At 50.9% G+C, this 20,303-nt stretch overlaps 1 protein-coding gene across 2 annotated transcripts in view; it reads right to left on the bottom strand.

Moving 5' to 3' along the window:
* TBC1D9B (TBC1 domain family member 9B) overlaps nt 1–20,303 on the bottom strand; it is a 47,455-nt gene that overhangs the window by 6,596 nt on the left and 20,556 nt on the right. For both annotated transcript variants that reach the window (XM_045484629.1, XM_045484618.1), the window contains exons 8-17: nt 9,231–9,392; nt 8,789–8,939; nt 8,083–8,297; nt 6,451–6,568; nt 5,072–5,357; nt 3,696–3,825; nt 3,468–3,566; nt 2,622–2,690; nt 1,476–1,716; nt 1,034–1,099 (exon numbers count right to left, since the gene is read on the bottom strand). In XM_045484629.1, coding sequence (XP_045340585.1) covers nt 1,034–1,099; nt 1,476–1,716; nt 2,622–2,690; nt 3,468–3,566; nt 3,696–3,825; nt 5,072–5,357; nt 6,451–6,568; nt 8,083–8,297; nt 8,789–8,939; nt 9,231–9,392 — 1,537 coding nt within the window. The remainder of the gene's footprint in view (nt 1–1,033; nt 1,100–1,475; nt 1,717–2,621; nt 2,691–3,467; nt 3,567–3,695; nt 3,826–5,071; nt 5,358–6,450; nt 6,569–8,082; nt 8,298–8,788; nt 8,940–9,230; nt 9,393–20,303) is intronic.

Genomic DNA, 20,303 nt, shown 5'->3' with positions numbered 1-20,303 from the left:
GATGATGGGGGGTCGAAAAGGTGGCACTTGGGGGAGGTGGCAAGGTGTGGACCGAGGTCCACAGGAACTCTGGACGCAGCGGGGCAGGCAGAGGTGGCTCAGGAGTTGGCGAAGGTGGCCCCATGTGCTACCTGTAGGATCCTGGCCCCGTGGGGTCTGCCCAGCCCAGGCCTTTCCCTCAGTAGAGGCAGAGCGGGCTGCTATCAACCTTCCCGGAGGGAAACTACAGGGAAAACCAGCCACAGGTGAGAATACCTGTGTCAAGAGCAGGGCCTTCCAGCTCTGGCTGCTCAGAACACCCCTGCCCCCGCTGGTTGAGGGGGGAGAGATTTAAACCCGCATTCTGGGCCAATTAAGTGACAGCCTCTAGGGTGAGCACAGCACAGTGTTCTAAAAACCATTCGGCCTACTAGGAGGTAGCCGCAGACTCCCCAGGACGGGTAATGAACAACAGCAGGGGCCCAAGGTAGCTCTACCCCAGGGTAGAGGGCCCAGGGCTAGAATTCTCACCTGCCCAAGTCTCAATTTCCTCATCTTGGAGAACTCACCATGTGGCTACCTTTGCTGAGCTGGGTGAGCTCTGCCTGCACAGTGGGAACCCAGAGACCGTGGGATCCGGCCTGGCTTAGGACTGGCTGCTGGGCACCCTTCATCCCATCCCAGCCTGTCAGCATCTCCAGCAGGCTCAGGCCCGGGAGCCAAGGGAGAGCAGCTCCTGCTCGTAGCTGCACAGCAGGGCTACCCAGGCCATTCTGAGGGCCTGGGCAGTGCCCCCAGGCTGACCCTCAGGGGACAGACAGGAGCTTCCCTGTGTCTTACCTGGGTCCTTGCCCATGGTCTGAGTCCTCTGAGACAGTCCCTCTCAGGTTTTGGCCCTACCCCAGTGCTCCGGCCTCCTCCTCCCACTCTGTCAGGATGTGGAACCTCTATGATGCTTAGGCCCCCCAGGCCCAGCACCGCACAGAGGCCTGTGCCCTGGGATGCTGCAGCCCCAACCCTGTATGCATGAGAGGCCCTCACTGGTGACTCTCACCTGGGGGCAGGTGCAGCTTGTAGAGTGCCTTGAGCTTCTCAGTCAGGTCCCCATGGTACATCCCGCCTGCAGAGGAAGGCCAGTGAGGAGGCATGCTGGCTACAGGGCACCAAAGCCCCAAGGCCAGTCCACACTGGAGCACCTCCCCTTCCAGTGGGTTCTGGTGTGTCCCTCCTCATACCCTGACTCCCTCCTGGAGAGGTCCCTGGAGCAAGCCCCAGGTCTCCCACTGTCCCTGGGCTTTCCCCTTCTCAGGCTCTGCGGACCCACCCTGTGCAGCCCTGGCCTGAGGGAGGGGTGGAGGAGGAGAAGACCCCACTAGACCCCTACGTGCTCCCCATGGGAAAACTGCCCTTTCTATATCAAGGATCTTGCTGCAATGGGAAGACTGGCTGGGCTGGCATTTGGAGGCTTCTTGAGGAAGGGCCCTGGAGCTACTCACTCATTCCTGTCACAAACTCCTTGAAGTTGATCAGAGAGTCCTTGTTTTCATCCAGGAGCCGGAACATGCGCCCCGCCAGTACAGGCGTGTGGGAGCCGCAGGCCCAGGGTGTCAGGCTGGCGAAGAGTTCCCGGAACTGGCCTGCATCGATACGGTACTGTTCCAGGTACGGCAGGCTGGGGTCCCGACGCACAGCCGTGGGGCGGCTGCTCCCCCAGTACTGACTTGCCAGGTGCTTGGCCTGTGGAAGGAACGGCCTGGTGAGATGGCCTGGCCTCCCAGAGCCTGGGCGGTTAGGACCGCCAGGCTGGCCAGCGAGTCCACCCTCCTCTTCTGAGTCTGAAGGGCACTGGGGTGGGGAGCACTAGGCCAGACATGGCATCTCAGGGAACCTCCCACATTGGTACCACCTGCCTCTTGTTCACACACGCAGGAACTGAGACATAGCGGGTGAGAGGTAGCACTGACTGGGCCGTTCTGACTGGAAGGCTCATCACAGTGGCCACCCTGGCTGGTAAACCAGAGGCAGATGGGAACCAATAACAAGAAGTGTGGACTGTGTCGTTTCTGCCTGCTCATCACAACTTTTCCCCTTCTGGTAACAGCACCTGAAATCTTTTTGGAGACCGCCTCCTGTCCCATCCTCAGGGCGTGGGACAGGCACATGGCCTAGTTAGTTTTGGCTCAATAGTAATAACCCTCCTATAGCCACAGCACCTAACTTGAGTCTAACAATTCACCCTGGACTTTTTGCTAAAACTACTTGGAAAGAAAAAGCTTTTTCCCTTGAGAGAACAGGATGACCCTGGAGCTTCTGAGGACAGTCCTGCCATTCTTAAACCTGCCTGCATGTTTAAGCACCTGGATCCAGCCATGCCTGAAGCTGTGAACTTCCCAGACTTTCCAGTAACATGAGCCAATGCTTTCCCTCTTGTGTAAGCTGACTAGAGTGGGCTTTCTGCCACTTTAAGAAAGCGTCCTGCCTAAACTCCACGGGAAATTAAATTCTACCATGTGAGGTTTGTGGTAACTGCATCTGAGGACATTTTTAAATCGATGTCTCTTCTGGCAGGAGGTTGCTGCACTGAGGACACACTTAGGGGACTGGGATGGGGTACTGGTTCTGCCCTTGCTCTAGGCTGTCACCTTAAACACCATGTAAAGGTCCTCCAGCTCTTCAATTGAGAAACCAATGTCCCCAGGTATAGCTCGGACCTAGAAGGAAAGAGAAACAGGATGTACTGATGGATTCTCAAATTCTAGCTCTTTGACAGAATTCCCATGTGGATGAAGGTTAAGACACAGACCACCCTCTTAATGTTGCCAGCTGGCCAAGCACACAATGGCAGCCCATTCAGGAAAGAAGGTGTGGACCACACGAGTATCCCTGGTCACCTATCCTGTTATTCAGTCTACGCTTTCCAAGCTCCGTGCTGAGCATGGTGGGGGGAGGGAGGCCTGTCTGTCCTGATGCCCAGTCAGGAACACAGGGTGAGGGGCAGTCATTTAGTGACTGCTATCTGAATCTCTGGAAAGACTCTGGCCCTGGCTTTTTGGCAGCCGTTCTAGAACCTGCCAGTAAATTCTCTCGCCAGAGCTGGGGAGGACAAAGGCTTGTAGGGGAGGCACAGGGGGCTGGGTGGGTGGAGGGCGGCTGAGTGTTGCTACCCAGGGGCAGGTGCAAGCCCAGGCTGGAGGGCTCAGCCCACAGTAGGATGACACTTGGCCTTTAAGCTCTGAGGTGTCAGAGCTTTGCAGTGATCAACCTGGGAGCAGAACATCGTGACCACAGAACAGTGACCAGTCCTCTCCCACCTCCCCAGATCTGCACCTTCACTTCTGGAATCCAGACTCATACAGGGCAGCACTAGGGGGCTCTGCACCTGGCCCTGTGGGCAGGTGAGGAGATAGCAGGGCAGGAGCAGCCCACCTAGATCACTGCCCCCACCCCTGCCAGCAACCTGTGGCCACTGGAGCCCAGTCGATCCGTACCACGCTCCTCTTGGCCGTATCCTCCAGGGACTGGATCACTTTCAGCCTCTGCTTAAACCGCATCTGTTCAATGTCGTCGGCCCTCAGGCTGCTGAATTTCTACCGGCCAAAGGTGATTCGGTGAGATGAGGCAGAACCACAGAGCAGAGAACTGCCACCAGCCACGGCCGCCCACACCCACATGCCCGGGTGGGGCAAGCTGGCCAGACAGCCCTGGAGGGTGCTGACCTCATATGACACCTTCAGGAGGTCGAAGATGTCCACCTCTGTGGGAGGGTCATCTCCACTAGTCAGCAGGGCGTGGAGGTGTGGGATAGGAGGAGAAACACTCTGCTTATTAACCACATTATCCAGGTATCTGTAAGGATTAAAGAACAGAAGGTTGGACCACCCACAGGCAACAGGGATGTCTTACCTACTAAGTGATGTGGAGGGACCTAATTTGCCTAGACTCCCAATTAATAAGCAAGTGTGCTGAGGAGGGGGCAGCCTCCAGGAGGGCAAGAGATGAGCCAATGACTCTGCAGCAGGGGAGGGGAGAGCCATACCCCAGAGGATGTCCTGGCAAATCCAGGATCCCCCTGGAGGCGGCAGAGAGGCCTCGCCTCTCGTGGGGCCTGAGCACTAATTCTGGGAAGCCAGGCTGCCCTCTGGGGGTCCCCTGCATGGGGGCCCTTTTTAAGCACAGATCCTAGCACACTAGGAGAGAGGTTTGTCCCAGCTGGAGGGATGACATCTTCCTGGGCTGGCTCAGTGGACAGGTGGCGGCATCCCTGGCAGGCCTGGGTGGCCAGGAGTGTTCCAGGATGGACACAGACACATGGCCAGCATGTAGGCCTGGGCCGGTGTGAGGCCAGGGCTCGGGGGTGGGGGGGTTCTGGGTGTAAGGGGCTTGAGGGCCAGGCTGGGGGACTCAGCTCTTTTGTCCAGAGGACAACTACTATAGTGGCATGGGGAGCCACAAGGTCAGACTCTGAGGAGAGCCCTGTGGGTACTGGTGGGTGGGGCTGGAGCAGGGAAAACAGTAATGAAGCAGGCCCAGGGCCCAGGGCCCAGGGCAGGGGTACTGTGCGCGTGCACTGAGACGGTACAGGTGGAGAGGAGGGGCTGGATCACAGAGAGTCTATGAGGATGGGCTGCAGGGGCTGCGGGAGGAGGTGGTGGCCAGGATGACTCTGGGCCTTAGGTGACAGTGGTTAGAGCAAGCCCAGCATGGGACCCTCCATCTAGGTGAAGGTGATGGGGAGTGAGGTTGCTGAGCTGGGGAAGGCGCCATCAGGACTGCTTTGAGAGAAGAGCAGACGCTCAGCCTTTGCTAGAGGCTGGAGGCCATGCTGTTCCAGCTGTCGTTTGCCCCCCAGGTCCTCCAGCCCAGTGTGCTCTGGTCCACCACCCATTTTATCTGCTCCCAGAGCTATCACTGCCCAGTGCCATTCTGTCTCCCATCAGAAAAGAGGCTGTCCCCTGCCACCTGGAGTGTGCTTGGTGGGCACATCACTGAATGCTGAGTGAGGCATGCCCAGAGCTGCTGAGGGGTCAGGTTCTGCCACCCGTGGGGGTGCCGGCCAGCAACCCCGCAGGAAGAGGGAGTCCGGCTCGGTCACCTGCCCAGGACGGTCATGGCCTCGCCCTCGTCGCTGCAGCCCAGCAGCTGCTCCATGTTGGCATCCAGGATGGCCAAGGCCACCTGCAGGATCACCTTGATGCCCTCGTAGAAGAAGCAGTCAACAATGACCACAGCGCTCTCGAAAGGCATGACGCTGAGGAAGAGGGTCAGGAACCAGGAGAGTGAGATGCTGGAAATCACCCCCAGGTCCTGCATCTTCTCGGAGAGCTGGGGCAGGAAGTCTCTCGTCAGCTCTTCAAAGATGCCTTGATCCACCAGGGCCCCTGGGGAGAGGACGAAGGGGTCTGAATGATAAGCCTGTTCCTGGCTCAGGCAGGTCCTCACGGGGGAGGGAGGGGGGGTGCCAGGGTGAGATGCAGGAAGTCCGTCTGATCCTTGGCCAATTCCGCTTACACGGAGGGCTGGAGGGGGTGGGGTGGAGAAAACAGGAAAGAAAAACACGCTGCGGGGTTCCTTTCTACAGCTTCCAAACCACCATGTGAAAAGAATAATTTCTTCCACTGCAGTTGGATTTTCTTTTGGGGAAATACAGATTTCTCCCTTCTAGAAGTGTCAGAAGTAAACAGGGGCTTTGGGGGGCTTCTGTGTGTTCTGCCCTGAAGCTTGTGAACAGATGTGCTTATAATGGACCCCAAGAGGGGAGACCCCCCAAAACCAAATGGTAGGGGAAGGACATCTTAGAATAACAGACTTAATTATATAATGTAATTAAACACATTTGCCAGTGCATTTTCATTTAATAGCACCGATTCTACTGGCTGTGCTCATAATAGTTGAAGCTGGGTTTACAGGTGCATGGGGATGTACTACATGCTCTGGCTGTGATACTGGAAATTTTGTACAATAAAAAGACTTAAGGGGCGCCTGAATGGCTCAGTCAGTTAAGTGTCCAACTCTGATTTTGGCTTAGGTCACGATCTCGTGGTTCGTGAGTTCGAACCCTGCATCGGACTCTGTGCTGACAGCGCGGAGCCTGCTTAGGATTCTCTCTCTGCCCCTTCCCTACTTGCTCTCTATCAAAAATAAATAAAAATAAACTTAAAAAAAATGGCTTAGGAAGAGTTGGATAGATGAGAATTTAGGCCCCAGGCTCTCCTTTAAAAACCACTGACTGTGTAGTATCTTCTCATTGCCAGCCACTCTGAGGGCAATGTGTAAAGGCTCAGTGAGATGGTAGGGGGTCTGTGTTTGGGTCTCCACTTTCTAGCCTCTTCATCCGTAGAAAGGGAGCCGTGACTGTCTGCAGCCTGTTGCACGTCTGTGAGGCCTCCACTCACTTGTGCTGTGTGCTCAGTGGAGAGCCTGGCACAGGGAGGCCGCTACCCCCGCAGGGAAAGCCGGGCCGCAGGCACTCACCCACCACTCTGGTGTTGTAGTAGTCAGGCAGCATGCGCTCACAGAGGGCCACGAGCAGCCAGAAGGCCTCCTCCTCGCTGCCATAGAGCAGGAGCACTGAGGTGACGATGTTCATGGCCTGTGAGCACAGAGACAGCAAGGGAGGCTCCCGGAGCTGGCCACTGCATATAACTAACTGACCGTTCCCCCACCCAGTGTCTTGCATGGCCTCCCACCCAACTCCAGGCAACTTGCCAAAAGGCAATTTGCAGGAAATCGATTGGACAAAAACCATATGCCAAGGCCCTCAAGTCGAGCCAGTGGGCACTTGGAAAGCTGAGGAGGATATGAGCATGTGACGCTACTTCTTCAGAGTGGTTTTTAGTGTCGGAGGTGTGACACGGGGCCAGGAAGATGTGTGAGCTGCCCATGACAGCTACATGGCAGCAGGGCGGCCGAGGCCAAATGGGACCGTACACGGCCTGAGCTGATAGACAGGCTTGTAAGAAGAACGCTTTGGTGGTGGTGATTATCTTAAAAATTCTTTAAAGCCAGCACCCTGACTTTCCGTGAACCGGCGACACGTCATGCAGAACACTGGTTTTATAGAAAGTGACCTTTGAGGAGATGGCATGCTCTCTGAAATCCAGATTGCAGTCTCAGGGAAACAGAAAGCCATGTGACTGGGCCAGGAAAATGTCCCCTGTATGTGAAATCAAATGCCACCAGAAATGCAAATCAAAACCACCATGAGATGCCACCACACTCATGCCATTAGGACAACTCTTATCAAAAGACCAGAAAACAAGTTTGGTGAGGATGTGGGGTTACTGGAACTCTCGTGCACTGCTGGTGGGAATGTAAAATGGTGCAGCTGCTGGGAAACACTATGGCAATCCCTAAAAAAAAAAATTAAAGGTAGAATTACCATTCGATCCAGCAATTTCACTTCTGGGTATACACACAAAAGAAATGAAAGCAGGGACAGGAACAGATACTGCACACGCATGCTCACGGCGCATTATTCACAATAGCCAGAAGGCAGAAGCAAACCCAGCGTCTGTGTACAGATGGATGGATGGACCAAGTACGATATATACATAGAATGAATATTATTCAGCCTCCAAAAGGAAGGAAATTCTGACATGTGATACAACACAGATGAACCTTGAGGACGCTGTGCGAACGAAGCCAGCCACGGAACGACAAACAGCATGTGACTGCATTCAGATGAGGCACTTAGAGAGGGCAAATCCATAGAGACGGAAAGAAGAAGGGGGGCTGCCAGGGAGGTTGTTTTCAGGAGTACAGAGCTTCAGTTTTGCAAGATGAGAAGAGTTTTGGAGATGGATGGTGGGGATGGTTGCACAATGACACACTTCATGCCACTGAAACGTACGCTTAACACGTTGTTTACATTTTACCACAAACACTAAACAGTCAAATGCTCCAGGACCCAGGCCAGGGCACACAGGAGAGCGAGCAATTAATACTGTTTCTAATTACACCTCTATCTGTGATCGGGCTTTTCCCGGGGGTCGGGGAGCACAGTCACAGTCTGTGAGGCCATCGCTAAGGCCCAGGGCGCCAGGCTCTGCTTGTAGGAGCTGCTGGTGCGAGATGTGGTCTCTGGGCCTGGCCAATCCCCTTTACCTGACAGTAGCCGATGGTGGGGTTTCGGAAAGCGTAGGCGGTCAGCACCCGCCGGAGAGCAGCGATCCCGAGGTCGTTCTGGAAGGCGGGGTGCTCAGGCATGGAGCGGTGGAGATCTCGCTCAATCTCCTCTGTGGCCAGGCTGTACTTCCCTGTGGACTTCTCCACCAGCTCCTCGTAGTAGCCAGGGTGAGTCACCATCTCATTCCAGGCCCCTGTGGAGACACAGCTGGCAGCTGTCTCTCTCTCCTCCTCCTCCCCTCCTGAGACCGTGGGGGCAGTGACAGGGCAGGCTGGAGATGTCAATGCACCACAGAAGAGAAGTGGAACTCTGGGGTCCGTTAAGAGGGGTGAGACAAAGGTTCCCTTGTGACTGCTCCTGGGAGGGGTTGTCCCCACCAGAGTTTAAAAAGCATTCTCATGAAACTGTCCAAGTGGCCAAGGAGAGTGTATGCTGTCAGGGCCTGTCCCAAGGAAAGGAGGCCTCAGGGGACCTGCCTCTCACTGCAAGTGGGAAGGTACGAGCCGGGAGACGGCACCCTGTCCTTGGTGTCTGCTCCCCACGGTGGCTCTCCTGACATGGGCCCCTCACAGACGAGAGCCCCCTTTCGGCCTTGTAAAGGGCTGGCCGTTTCTGCCTGGCTGACTCAGTGGAGCTCTCGTGCAGGGGCCCCCGAGGATCCGGGCCGAAGCTGGGGCAGCTCACCAGAGAAGAGGAGCCACAGCTCTCCCCGGAGGCTCTCGGGGATGCCTTTCAGCACCAGCTCCCGCGTTCTGGCCGTGCGGTACATGCACATACCACGCCCGTACTCAAAGAAGTGAATGTTCCACGACTCCTCTTTCATCTTCTCCTTAGCCTGGGGGAGAAGCAGACGGGGTCTGTGAGCACCAGTCAGCCGGGGGCTGAGGTGCAGGTGTTGGGCCCTCCTCCATCTAGAATGAAGATTTACAAGGGCTCCTGATAAAAATGCCGAGGGGCCCAGGCTGGGCTTGGCACAGCACCAGCCGCAGGCATCAGGGAAATGAACCTCCCTGCAGAGGCCTAGAGACTGTGGTGACCGGCTGTGCCCCTTGGGTTAGGCAGGATGTCCCTGGCCTCCTCCCAGGCCTGGGTCCCACATGGCAGTGGAGTCCATGCTCTGGCTCACCCCCTTGGCCCCCAGGTCCTCCATGGGCGAATTTCTCTGGAAGAGTTTGAGCAGACCCTGGGAAGAGGTCGGTGCATCCTGCACACTGGAGCTTTGGCGGCCACCAAGGGGTGTGGAGGGGCTGGTGAGCTGATCTGACGCCTTTGGAGGAGCTGGGCAAGGCTGAAAAACACAACACAGAAGGGAAGGCACCCGGTGAGTGAGCCCCTTGTGGGGCCTCTGACTTGCACGTCAGTCACAAGTGCTGGCTGCTGGACTGAGGTGGGTGGTAAGTATGGGCAGAGAAGCACCAGGTCTGGCCGAGCAGGAGGCCATGCTGTGGCCCAGCAGGACATCTAAACTGTCCTCCCTTCACCAAGCCCTTTCACAGTGGCTGATCTCTTAGGGGAAGGGTCCTAAGGCCCATGCTGCCAGGCCTTCTCTGAGGTCAGGGCCCGGAGCCCCTGTGTGCCCCTCAAGGGCCTGGTTGGTGGTGCTCGTTGCTCCCTGGGGCACCTTCCTCATTCCAGCCTCTGGGGTATAGACCCTGCTGAAGGGGCAAGTACATCTGCCCAGATTGTCCCCAGATGGCGGCCGTAGTAGTGCTGCCCGACGTTTGAGCACACAGCCCCTGGTCACAGGGATCAGCTCACGCTGGGACTGTCCAGAAAGTGCAGTGGGTCCCATGGAGCCCAGGCGAGGTGTCATACAGGGAAAGTGGAGCAGAGGCAGGGTGACACTGGGGCCAGGTCGGCCAGCACAGTCCTGACCTGATGGCCCGGCCTGCCCTTTCCAGATCGCCAGAGTCCTGATTGAGGCCATCCCTTCTGCGCGTGTCCTTGATGACTGCCAATTGAGGGAAGGAGCCCTCTCCTGTCCTCTCTCCCTCAGGCGACCTGTCCACTGTGCCCTCAAGGTCCCCTCAAAGAAGAAGGGGCTTCTGGAGGGCTGGTTATTGCCCCCAAAGCTCCCTGCTTCTGTCTTCCTCTGGTCCACATGTTTAGCATGTGGTGCAGTCTTCAGTGGCCACACCACCTCTTTGCTCTGGACACCTATGCCAGCTTGAGGCTGGGTTCTCCTCACCGGTATACAGTGGCTTCCAGCACACTAGGACTGGGTGTGTGTGAGGAGGAGTCCCGATCTCTGTCATGGGGTACACCCCCCACAGGGGCTAACCAGGAACAGGGCCTTATGTTATAAGACGGCCTCCTTCATGTAGGAGCCTGGCAATCCACTTTCCCACTGCACAGAGAGCCAAAGGGCAAGAGAAATGGACCCTGGTGTGGTTCTGGGAACGTCCCAGGGTGGAGGGCAATGTGGGGCTGGCAGCAGGCAAGGGAGGCATCGGGGATGAAGGTCTGCAGGAGAACCCTAACCTTCAGAGCTCTTCCCCTGGTTTTCTGGAACCCCTCCCCAGGCAAACCTATCTCCTCAGGGAAGCACCGGCAGCTGTGACCCTTCGGGCACAGTGCAGGTGACACCTGACATCTGCCCCCTGCTTGTCCACTGTTCAGCCTGCAGGGACCTGAATTCCAGGTGAGCTTGATGTAATGGCCTGTGCTTATCTTGTCCCCTGGCCCAGGGGGTCAGGTGGTCCAGAGTTGGCGCCCATTCTGTCTATTCTCCCCTCAGCTTCCTCCCTGAGCACCTGCTGGTGGGAACAACACTGCTCTTAGGTGGACACATGTCACTGGCTCCCCTCTTGCCAGTAGCAGCTCCCATTAAAATTTTTTTTTTTAAATGTTTATTCATTTTTGAGAGAGAAAGAGACAGATAGAGCATGAGTTGGGGAGGGGCAGAGACAGAGGGAGACACAGAATCTGAAGCAGGTTCCAGACTCCGAGCTGTTAGCACAGAGTCCAATGCGGGGCTCGAACCCACGAACCCTGAGATCATGACCTGAGCTGAAGTTGGACACTTAACCAACTGAACCACCCAGGCACCCCAGCATGTGGGGGGCACATCTCTCTTCCCTCTGGGCCCCACACCCAATGGGCTCCACCAAGAACTGGGGTGATGGCCCTGAACTAATCAGCATTTCCTGCCCCTGGGCTCAGGGTGTGTTGAAGGCACTGCATCACCCAGGCGCCACCAAGGAAATGCTGTGGTGACCACAGGGAATGTCAGGAGGAGCCAAGGAGGATGCAGGGCTGCTGCCAGCATCCTGGTCTATACACCACCTGGGAACACTGCCCTCTTGGCAGAAAGCCCAGTCCAATGGGGAGAGGCCTCTCTGGGGATAGGCGGCTGACTGCATGGACTTCTTGGCTTGTGAGCCAGTAAGCTCCTCCTCTGTGTGTCATGCTCCAGTCTGGGTCCTGTTGTCTGTGACCCCCCTGCCATGGTCCCATCCACCAAGTGGCAGGGGTGCTGGATGGCTTCCTGCAGTACCTCACTGTCTCTGTGTTCCCTGTAAGAAAACCCTCTTCTTGGCTGTGGTGATGGTTTCACAAGGAATACATGTTAAACTCACCAAACTGTACTCTTTGGATATATATGGCATGTTGTATGTTAATTTTACCCCAGAGGTGCTGTTTTTAATAAAGACGGAAAAAAGGAAAAAAAAAAAAAAAAAAAAAAAAGAAGAGAACTCTGCTAGGTTCCCATCCACAGTGCATCCTTCTGCCCCTGGCTGATTTCAGGAATTCAGAAATAGGGGCACCTGGGTGGCTCAGCTGGTTAAGTGTGTGACTCGTGGTTTCAGCTCAGGTCATGATCTCACAGCTTCGTGGGTTTGAGCTCCACATCGCAGCACAGAGCCTGCTTGGGATTCTCTCTCTCTTCCTCTCTCTCCCCCACTTGTGCTCTGTCTCAAAATAAATAAACTTAAAAAAATAAAAAGAAATTCAGAAATAAACTTTCATGACAAATCACTCAAACCACAGGGCGCAACCCCAGTCCAGACCAACAGAGCTCTAATATAGAGACTCTGCTTCCTGCCTGAGGTTCCCCAAAGGGACCAGGACTGCGAATGGACTTGCAGGCCACAGAGCACCTCAGAGGATCAAACTCTCAGTGCCAGAAAAAGAGACGGACTCAAGGATGTGGTCTTGTCAATGACCGTCCTGTGTGACAGTCACCAGAGCCACAGTGAGCTCACAGGCCGTGATGCCTGGGAGTCCTGCATTTTCCTAGACTAGTCCCTCCCCTTCCTGCAGCTGACCACCTCACACATTCCAGTGCAAATCTCAGGAGCCACCTGCCCGCCTCACTTCCTGCTGAATCAAATCTCAAACCTCTGGCCTCCTGTTTAACTGAGCGAGGAGCAATCTGAAGTCCATTACAGCCACGCCTACCAGCCAGCCTTCCTGCACGTGTGGCCTCGCAGGCAGGCCAGGTCTGGCCCCCTCCATTCTGGCTCCGAATCTCACCCCTCCACCTCCAGGACCTTCCTCTAGGCAACTGGATGTAGCCAGAGCTGGCCCCACAGACCCTCCTATGTGCCTCAACTGGGTGGTGCTCACACGTTGTGTTCACTGAGCTATCACTTATAATCTGTGCGCTTTTTAGAGTATATGTGTTATGCTCCAACTGAAAAGTGACCTCTTATTCTTGGCTGACTTTTATACAAAATTCTCAAAAGAGTTGTTTAAACTCACTGTATCCTTTCCCCCTCAAGTTTTTTTTTTTTTTTTTTTTTTTTCCTAGAAAGTGTGCCTTTATGTTCTAATACCCACCTTTATAATAATATCTTTATCTAGTACCCTGGTCCTTTCTTTCTAGACCCTGTTGACTCCCTGCTATGGGCAATACTGAAATTAGTGAGTACCCCTTTCCTCCCCTCCCCTCCCTCCTCTCTTTCACTGCCAACATACAGTGATTTACTTTCACTCTTAGTTAACGAGGCAAGCAATGAGCTTTTTCTGCTTTCCAGGCCTTCTTACCTTATGTTTTCATTGTACTGTTTCTTGTCAGAGCATAGAAAATGTACACAGTGTCTGTCAATTTCATTCTCATTTGCTAGTCTGGTTTCTACAAATACATTCAACGTGCCCACCAGACCTTCAGTCAAAGCTTCTCCAAACGTCTCTGGGTTGTCTGAACACTGTTCTTAATTAGATTCTTCAAGAGCTGGTATATTTCTTAAATTCCTACATATTCTTTACTTACTGCCTGAACCTCAGTTTGCCAGATAGAAAATCTGTGAGGCATAATTTTTATTCAAAATTGTATATCTTAGAGGTGTTACTGTTTGTATAAAATGTTATCTGAAAGTCTGATCCCAGGGGCACCTGGGTGGCTCAGTCAGTTAAGCATCCTTCGACTTTTGATTTTGGCTCAGGTCATGATTTTACGGTTCGTGAGATCAAGCCCTGCATCGTGCTCTGCACTGAGAGTGAGAAGCCTGCTTGGGATTCTCTCTCTCTCTCTCTCTCTCTCTCTCTCTCTTTCTGCCACTGCCCCCCCCCCCTGCTCACGCTTTTTTTCTTTCTCTCAAAATAAATAGATAAACATTAAAAAAAGAAATAAAAGTCTGATCCCAGTCTGATTTTATTCTTTCATAAATGACTTGGTCTTTTTGGATTGGTTGTCCTCCCAATTTTTTCAAATCTTTATTTTTTATTAATGTTTATTTATTTTTGAGAGAGAGAGAGAGAGAGAGAGAGAGCGCACGCGCACAGGGTAACAGCAGAGAGAGGGGGAGACACAGAATCTGAAGCGGGCTCCAGGCTCTGAGCTGTCCGCACAGAGCCTGACGTAGGGTTTTAACTCATGAGCCATGACACGAAGACCTGAGCCAAAGTCAGGAGCTTAACTGACTGCGCCACCCACGTGCCCCTCAAATCTTTAGTTTTTACCATGTTCTGTAACAATTATTGGCTATTCTGTACTGGTTTTCCCAGTCGTACAACAGGCCCTTCCACTGTGCATGTTCAAGTCTTTTTATACTCAGAAAAGTTTTCGTGACTGGTAGTTTCTATCAGTTGTTATTTTATCTATGCTCTTTGGTTTTCAGTTCCAGGGACCTACATTAAACATAAGTTGGATCTTCTTTGCCTGACTTCTATACTATGGCTTTTGGCTATTTTTTTCTCTTTCTTCACTTGTTTTGCCCTCCTCTGACCCCCAACCCTCCCTTATCCTTTGATATCTATTCATTGTTGTGTTCTCCTTGTGCAATACTTATTTTTCTTCCTTTCTTTTTTATTTTTTAAATTTTATTTATTTTTTTATTTTTTCAATATATGAAATTTATTGTCAAATTGGTTTCCATACAACACCTAGTGCTCATCCCAAAAGGTGCCCTCCTCAATACCCATCACCCACCCTCCCCTCCCTCCCACCCCCCATCAACCCTCAGTTTGTTCTCAGTTTTTAAGAGTCTCTTATGCTTCCTTTCTTTTTTTTAAGTAGGCTCCACACCCAGCATGGAGCCTGATGCAGGGCTTGAACTCATGACCCTAAGATCAAGACCTGAGCTGAGCTCAAGAGTCAGACACTTAACTGAGCCACCCAGGCACCCCTGTCTTTTTGTATGTGACACTTATTTCTGAAATATTTCTGTAGTTTTTTTCTAATTCTTTTCTGACTCTTGTCAACTCTCTTTTCTTTTGACTGGTCACTTTGTTTCTGAGCTTTCTAAAAGTTCTATTTATACCATTCTTCAGTAGTTTCTGTCATTTCTAATTCTTTAAAAAAAATTTTTTTTAACGTTTATTTATTTTTGAGACAGAGAGAGACAGAGCATGAATAGGGGAGGGGCAGAGACAGAGGGAGACACAGAATCTGAAACGGGCTCCAGGCTCTGAGCTGTCAGCACAGAGCCCGACGCAGGGCTCGAAGTCACGGACCATGAGATCATGACCTGAGCCGAAGTCAGACGCCTAACCGACTGAGCCACCCAGGCGCCCCTCTAATTCTTTTTAGATCATTTTGAAATATTAGGGTACAGTTTTCATCTGCCTTGGAGGGATACTGTTCTGATGTGTTTTCATTGTCTGTGGAAGGTTATTTGGTTCATTTCCCCCCCAATTATACCTTTGTATGGAATGCAATCACAATCTTCTGTTGCTTGTGTTTAAATGATATAGATTCTTCTGCACTTTCAGGAGGATGTCATATATGTCAGGGAGATGTGGGTCCGAGTAGCTTTCTGCACTGAGCCGTTAGTGGGGTCCATCTTCTGCTGTACCTCTCTGTGGAGCCCTCTCCCTTTAGGACTTCCTGATCCATCTCCGCTACTGTCAGCGGCTTCTCTCTGTTTTACCCCCTGGGTTCCTGCCCTGCTCTGTCCCAGGTCTGAGGGAGGGCTCTTTCTTCTTGGGAGTTATCATTGGTGTTTCAGATCCTTTACTGCCTTAGCACAGCCGCTGACTCTATATCCAGTTAGAATAATGCTACCGTTGGTGGTTTGACCCCATCTACTTGTAGCTAACCCTTCCACCTGCTTTTGTTGAAAACAAAACTTCCACTCTTAAAGTTGGTCTGGGCCTTTTCCTGAGGAAACTTGGTAAGATTTAGAAGTGACCCTGCTCCTGCCACCTTGTGCCAGTTAAAGGCCACTCCAGTCAGGCTTTTCTTCCTGTCTTTCCACTGAGCAACTCTCGTCAAGGCCACTATGACCTCTGTTCTCTTCAGTAGTCCGTTCTTAGTGTTCATTATGCTTGACGTCACACTTCATACACCCTAAACTGAATTCTTATAATTTTGATCTTCCTGCATCTTCCCCAGGTCCTTAAATGGTGGCTTTATTCTCTAAGCTGCACAGTCAACGCTACAGCATCATTTCTTTGTAACCCCCCCTCTTTCTCCCATACCCAGTATCCAACCCAAAAGTTTAACCTCAGATCTACTTCCAAAACGTATGTGATATACAAACACTGAACAATCCAAAAAGGAAATCAAGAAAACAATTCCATTTCTGACAACATGGAAAAGGATAAAGTGCTTAGGGATAAACCTAGTCAAGGAGGTGAAAGACTTGTTGGCTGAAAACTACAAAATCTTGCTGAAAGAAATTAAAGAAGGCATAAAATAAACAAAGACATTTTGTAGTCGTGGATTAGGGGAAATAAGATTAAGATGTCAATACTCCCCAAAGTGATCTACAGATTCAGTGCAGTCCTCATCAAAACCCCAATGACTTTTTTTTTTAATTTTTAATTTTTTTTAAAGGTTTTTATTCATTTTTTGAGAGACAGAGAGAGACAGAGCGCAAGCAGGGAAAGGGCAGAGAGCGACAGAGACACAGAATCTGAAGCAGGCTCCAGGCTCTGAGCTGTCAGCACAGAGCCCAACGTGGGGCTCAAACCCACAAACCGCAAGATTATGACCTGAGCCGAAGTCGGCCGCTTAACCGACTGAGCCACCCAGGTGCCACCCTCCCCCAATGACTTTTATGCAGAAAAAAAAATCTATTAAAATCCATATGGAATCTCAAGGGCAGGACCACAAAAAGCCATAACAATAGCCAAAGAAAATGAAGTTGGAGGTTTCATACTTCCTGATTGAAAAATTTACTATAAAGCAGGGGCACCTGGGTAGCTCACTTGGTTAAGCATCTGACTCTTGATATTGGCTCAGGTCATGATCTCACAGTTGTGGGATGGAGCCTCGGGTCAGGCTCTGTGTTGACAGTGCAGAGCCTGCTTGGGATCCTCTCTTTCCCGCTTGCTCTGCTTCTGCATCCTCTCTTTCAAAATAAATAAACATTAAAAAAATTACTATAAAGCAATAGTTAAAACAATGTGGTACTGGCATAAAGACATATAGATTAATGGAACAGAACTGAAAGCCCAGAACTGAACCCTCGAATATATGGTCAAATGATGTGTGACAAGGGTGCCAAGACTGTTCAAGGGGAACAGGTTAAGTTTTTATTGCAAATGGTGCTGAGAACTGGATATTCACATGCAAAATGATGAAGCTGGACCCTTACCTCACACCATACATGAAAATTCACTAAAAACTGGAGCACAGACCTAAATGCAAGAGCTAAGCCAAAAAACTCTTAGAACAAAACACAGAGAAAGCTTCATGACATTGGATTGGCAATTATTTTTTGGATATGACATCAAAAGTGCAAGAAATAAATGAAAAATAGATAAACTGGACTACATGAAAATTTAGAACTTCTGTGTATCAAAAGGCGTAATAATCAAAATGAGAAAACAACCCATGGAATGAGAGAAAATGTTTGCAAATTATGTATCTGATGGGTCAATATGCAGAATATATAGATAACTTCTCTAACTTGACTACAAACAACCAATTTTAAAAAAGGTGAAGAAGGGCTTGAATAGACATTTTTCATAGAGGCTAAACAAATGGCCAGTAAGACATGAAAAGATGCTCAGTATCACTAATCACTGGGGAAATGCAAACCCAAAGTTCAATGAGATACCACTTCACATCCATTAGAAAACTCAGAAAATAACAAGCATTGGCATGGATGGGGAGAAACTGGAGCCCTTGGGCATTGCTGGTGGGAATGTAAAATGGTAGAGTCATTGTGGAAAAAGGTATGGCAAGTCCTCAAAACATTAAACACTGAATTACCCATTGACTTCTTCCCAGCAATTCAACTTCTGGGTATATCCGTATGAACTGAAAGCAGGGTCTTGAAGAAATATTTGCATACCCACATTCACAGCAGCATTACACAATAGCCAAAGGGTGGAAGGAAACCAAGTGTCCATCAAAAGATGAATGGCTAAGCAACCATGGTATAAACATACAATGGGATATTATTCAGCCTTAAAGAGAAAGGAAATTCTGACTTGTGCTACCATGAGGATGAACCTTGAGGACATTATATTAATAAGATCAGCCAGTCACAAAAGGAACTCTTATAAGACGCACCTTGGGCAGTCAAGTTCGTAGGAACAGAAAGGGGAGTGTTGGTTCCCAGAGGTGGCAGGGAAGGGGGATAGGGAGTGAGTGTTTCAGTTCTGCAAGACGGAAAGAGTTGATGGACAGATGGGGGTGGTGGTGATGGTTACACAAGATGTGAATGTACTTCACACCACTGAACTGTACACTTAAAAATGGTTAAGGTGGTGGGGTGCCTGGATGTCTCAATCAGTTAAACGTCCAACTTCAGCTCAGGTCATGATCTCACAGTTCATGAGTTCAAGCCCCAAGTCAGGTTCTGCAGTGACAGCTTGGAGCCTGATTGGGATTCTTTGTCTCCCCCTCTCTCTGCCCCTCCCCCACTCACACTATCTTTGTCTCTCTCAAAATAAATAAATAAACTTAAAAAAATGGGTAAGGGGTGCCAGGGTGGCTCAGTCAGTTAAGTGGCCAACTTTGGCTCAGGTCATGATCTCACAGTTCACAAGTTCAAGCCCCATGTCAGGCTCTGTGTGGACAGCTTGGAGTCTGGAGTTTGCTTTGGATTTTGTGTCTCCCTCTCTCTCTGCCCCTCCCTGGCTTGTGCTCTCTCTCTCAAAAATAAACATTAAAAATTTTTTTAAAAAAATGGTTAACATGGTGATTTTTAGGTGATGTGTCTTTTACCACAATTGAAAAACAAAAAAGTACACCCTGAATTTGACCACCTCTTACCAGCTCCACTGCTACCTCCCTCGACCATGGCTCTATTGTCCCACGTCCTGACTACTGTAACAGCCTTCCAACTCCGCTTCTGTTTTCGCCACTCTCTAGTCCAGCACTGTCCAGGAGACACAGAATGAGAGCAGCGTGGGTAATTTAACACAGTCTAGGAGCCATATTAAAAAGTGTGAGAGAAATTGGTGAGATAAGTGTTAGCAACATATTTTATTTGATCCAATATAGCCAATATATGATTATTCCAACACAGAATTCATAGAAAAGGTTACTGAGATCTCTTTTCACTGCAAATCTTCAACCTCGGGTGTCTAGTTTATGCTCATGGCACGTTTGGATATGGACTAGCCGCATTTTAAGGGCTCAAGAGCCACGTATGGCTTCTGTACTGAGGAGCTGCACCTCTAACCTGTTCCCAACACAAGGCGCCACAGTAGTTCTGTGAAAGCATGCACAGATTGTGTCGCTCCTCTGGTCAGAACGTGCTGACAGCTTCCTGTATTACTGAGTCAATGCTAACGTGCTTACAAGGTCTACAGGCTTCCATGCTCTGGCTTCCTGCCTCCTCTCTAACCTCACTTTCCACACTGGTCTTTGCTTGTCTCTGTAGCCTGTGCCAAGCTCAATCCCACTTCCGGGTCTTTGCACCTGCTATGTCCTCTGCCTCCAACACTCTTTCCCCAGATACTTCATGGCTTGTTCCCTTCTTTCAAGCTTCTGCTTAAATGCCATGTGATTGGAGCCCCTCCTTTGTTTGCTTATTGTCTGTTTTTCTCACTAGAATATGAACTCTGTCTAATCTGTTCACTGCTCTATTCCCAGTGCATAGAATAGCACCTGGCACCTGATGGAAATGCAATAAAAATGTGTTGGGTGAATGATGACCATTTAGAAGGGGCCAGGGGCCTGTGCTTACTCTGGCCCGGCAGCCCTGTCCTTTGTGGTGCTGGGCCTCATGAAGGCAGCTCAACATGCTTGCTCATGTCCCTTTCCACTCAACCTAAACTTAGTCTTCCCTTGAAATCCCAGATCAAGCCCAACTTCCTCTAAGAAACCTTTCTGAATGTTTCTAATGAACAGGTTCTGTCTGGCCCCTTCCCATCCATTCCTTACCTGCTTAATAACTTACTGAGCATTGATTACAGGGGTGGAAAATTTAAAGGTCTCTGTGGGCCAGACCAGGTGGGGGCTCTAGGGAGCTGAAGGCCACGTGCTACCTCTTGGCTCCAATGCTACCTGGTGGGAATGTGAGCGCTGTCACACCAGGGCCGCAGATTTTTCCAGAGAAGCCAAATATGTGGATTTTTATATGGACTCTTCTAGTCTTGAAGTGTTTTCACAAACTCAGATTGACCCACAGCACACACATCTTGTCATACCAGGAAGCAGGCAAAAATGACCAGGGTTGTGTCAAAAGGGCGCAAATGCGAACCTCAGTGGGCTCTCTCTGGTCACAGATGGACTGAGGATAATAACTGTCATGGATTGAAACATATCAAGGCGCCCAAATCTGTAAGTTCATAATTACACTACAAAATAGACATAACAAATGACATGATCACATCTGGAGGATGCTAGGGAACT

Source organism: Leopardus geoffroyi, chromosome A1 (assembly GCF_018350155.1).
Source record: "Leopardus geoffroyi isolate Oge1 chromosome A1, O.geoffroyi_Oge1_pat1.0, whole genome shotgun sequence".
Taxonomy (NCBI): Eukaryota; Metazoa; Chordata; class Mammalia; order Carnivora; family Felidae; genus Leopardus; species Leopardus geoffroyi.
Note: the sequence above shows the minus strand (reverse complement) of the source record. Positions and strands in the feature narration are given on the sequence as shown.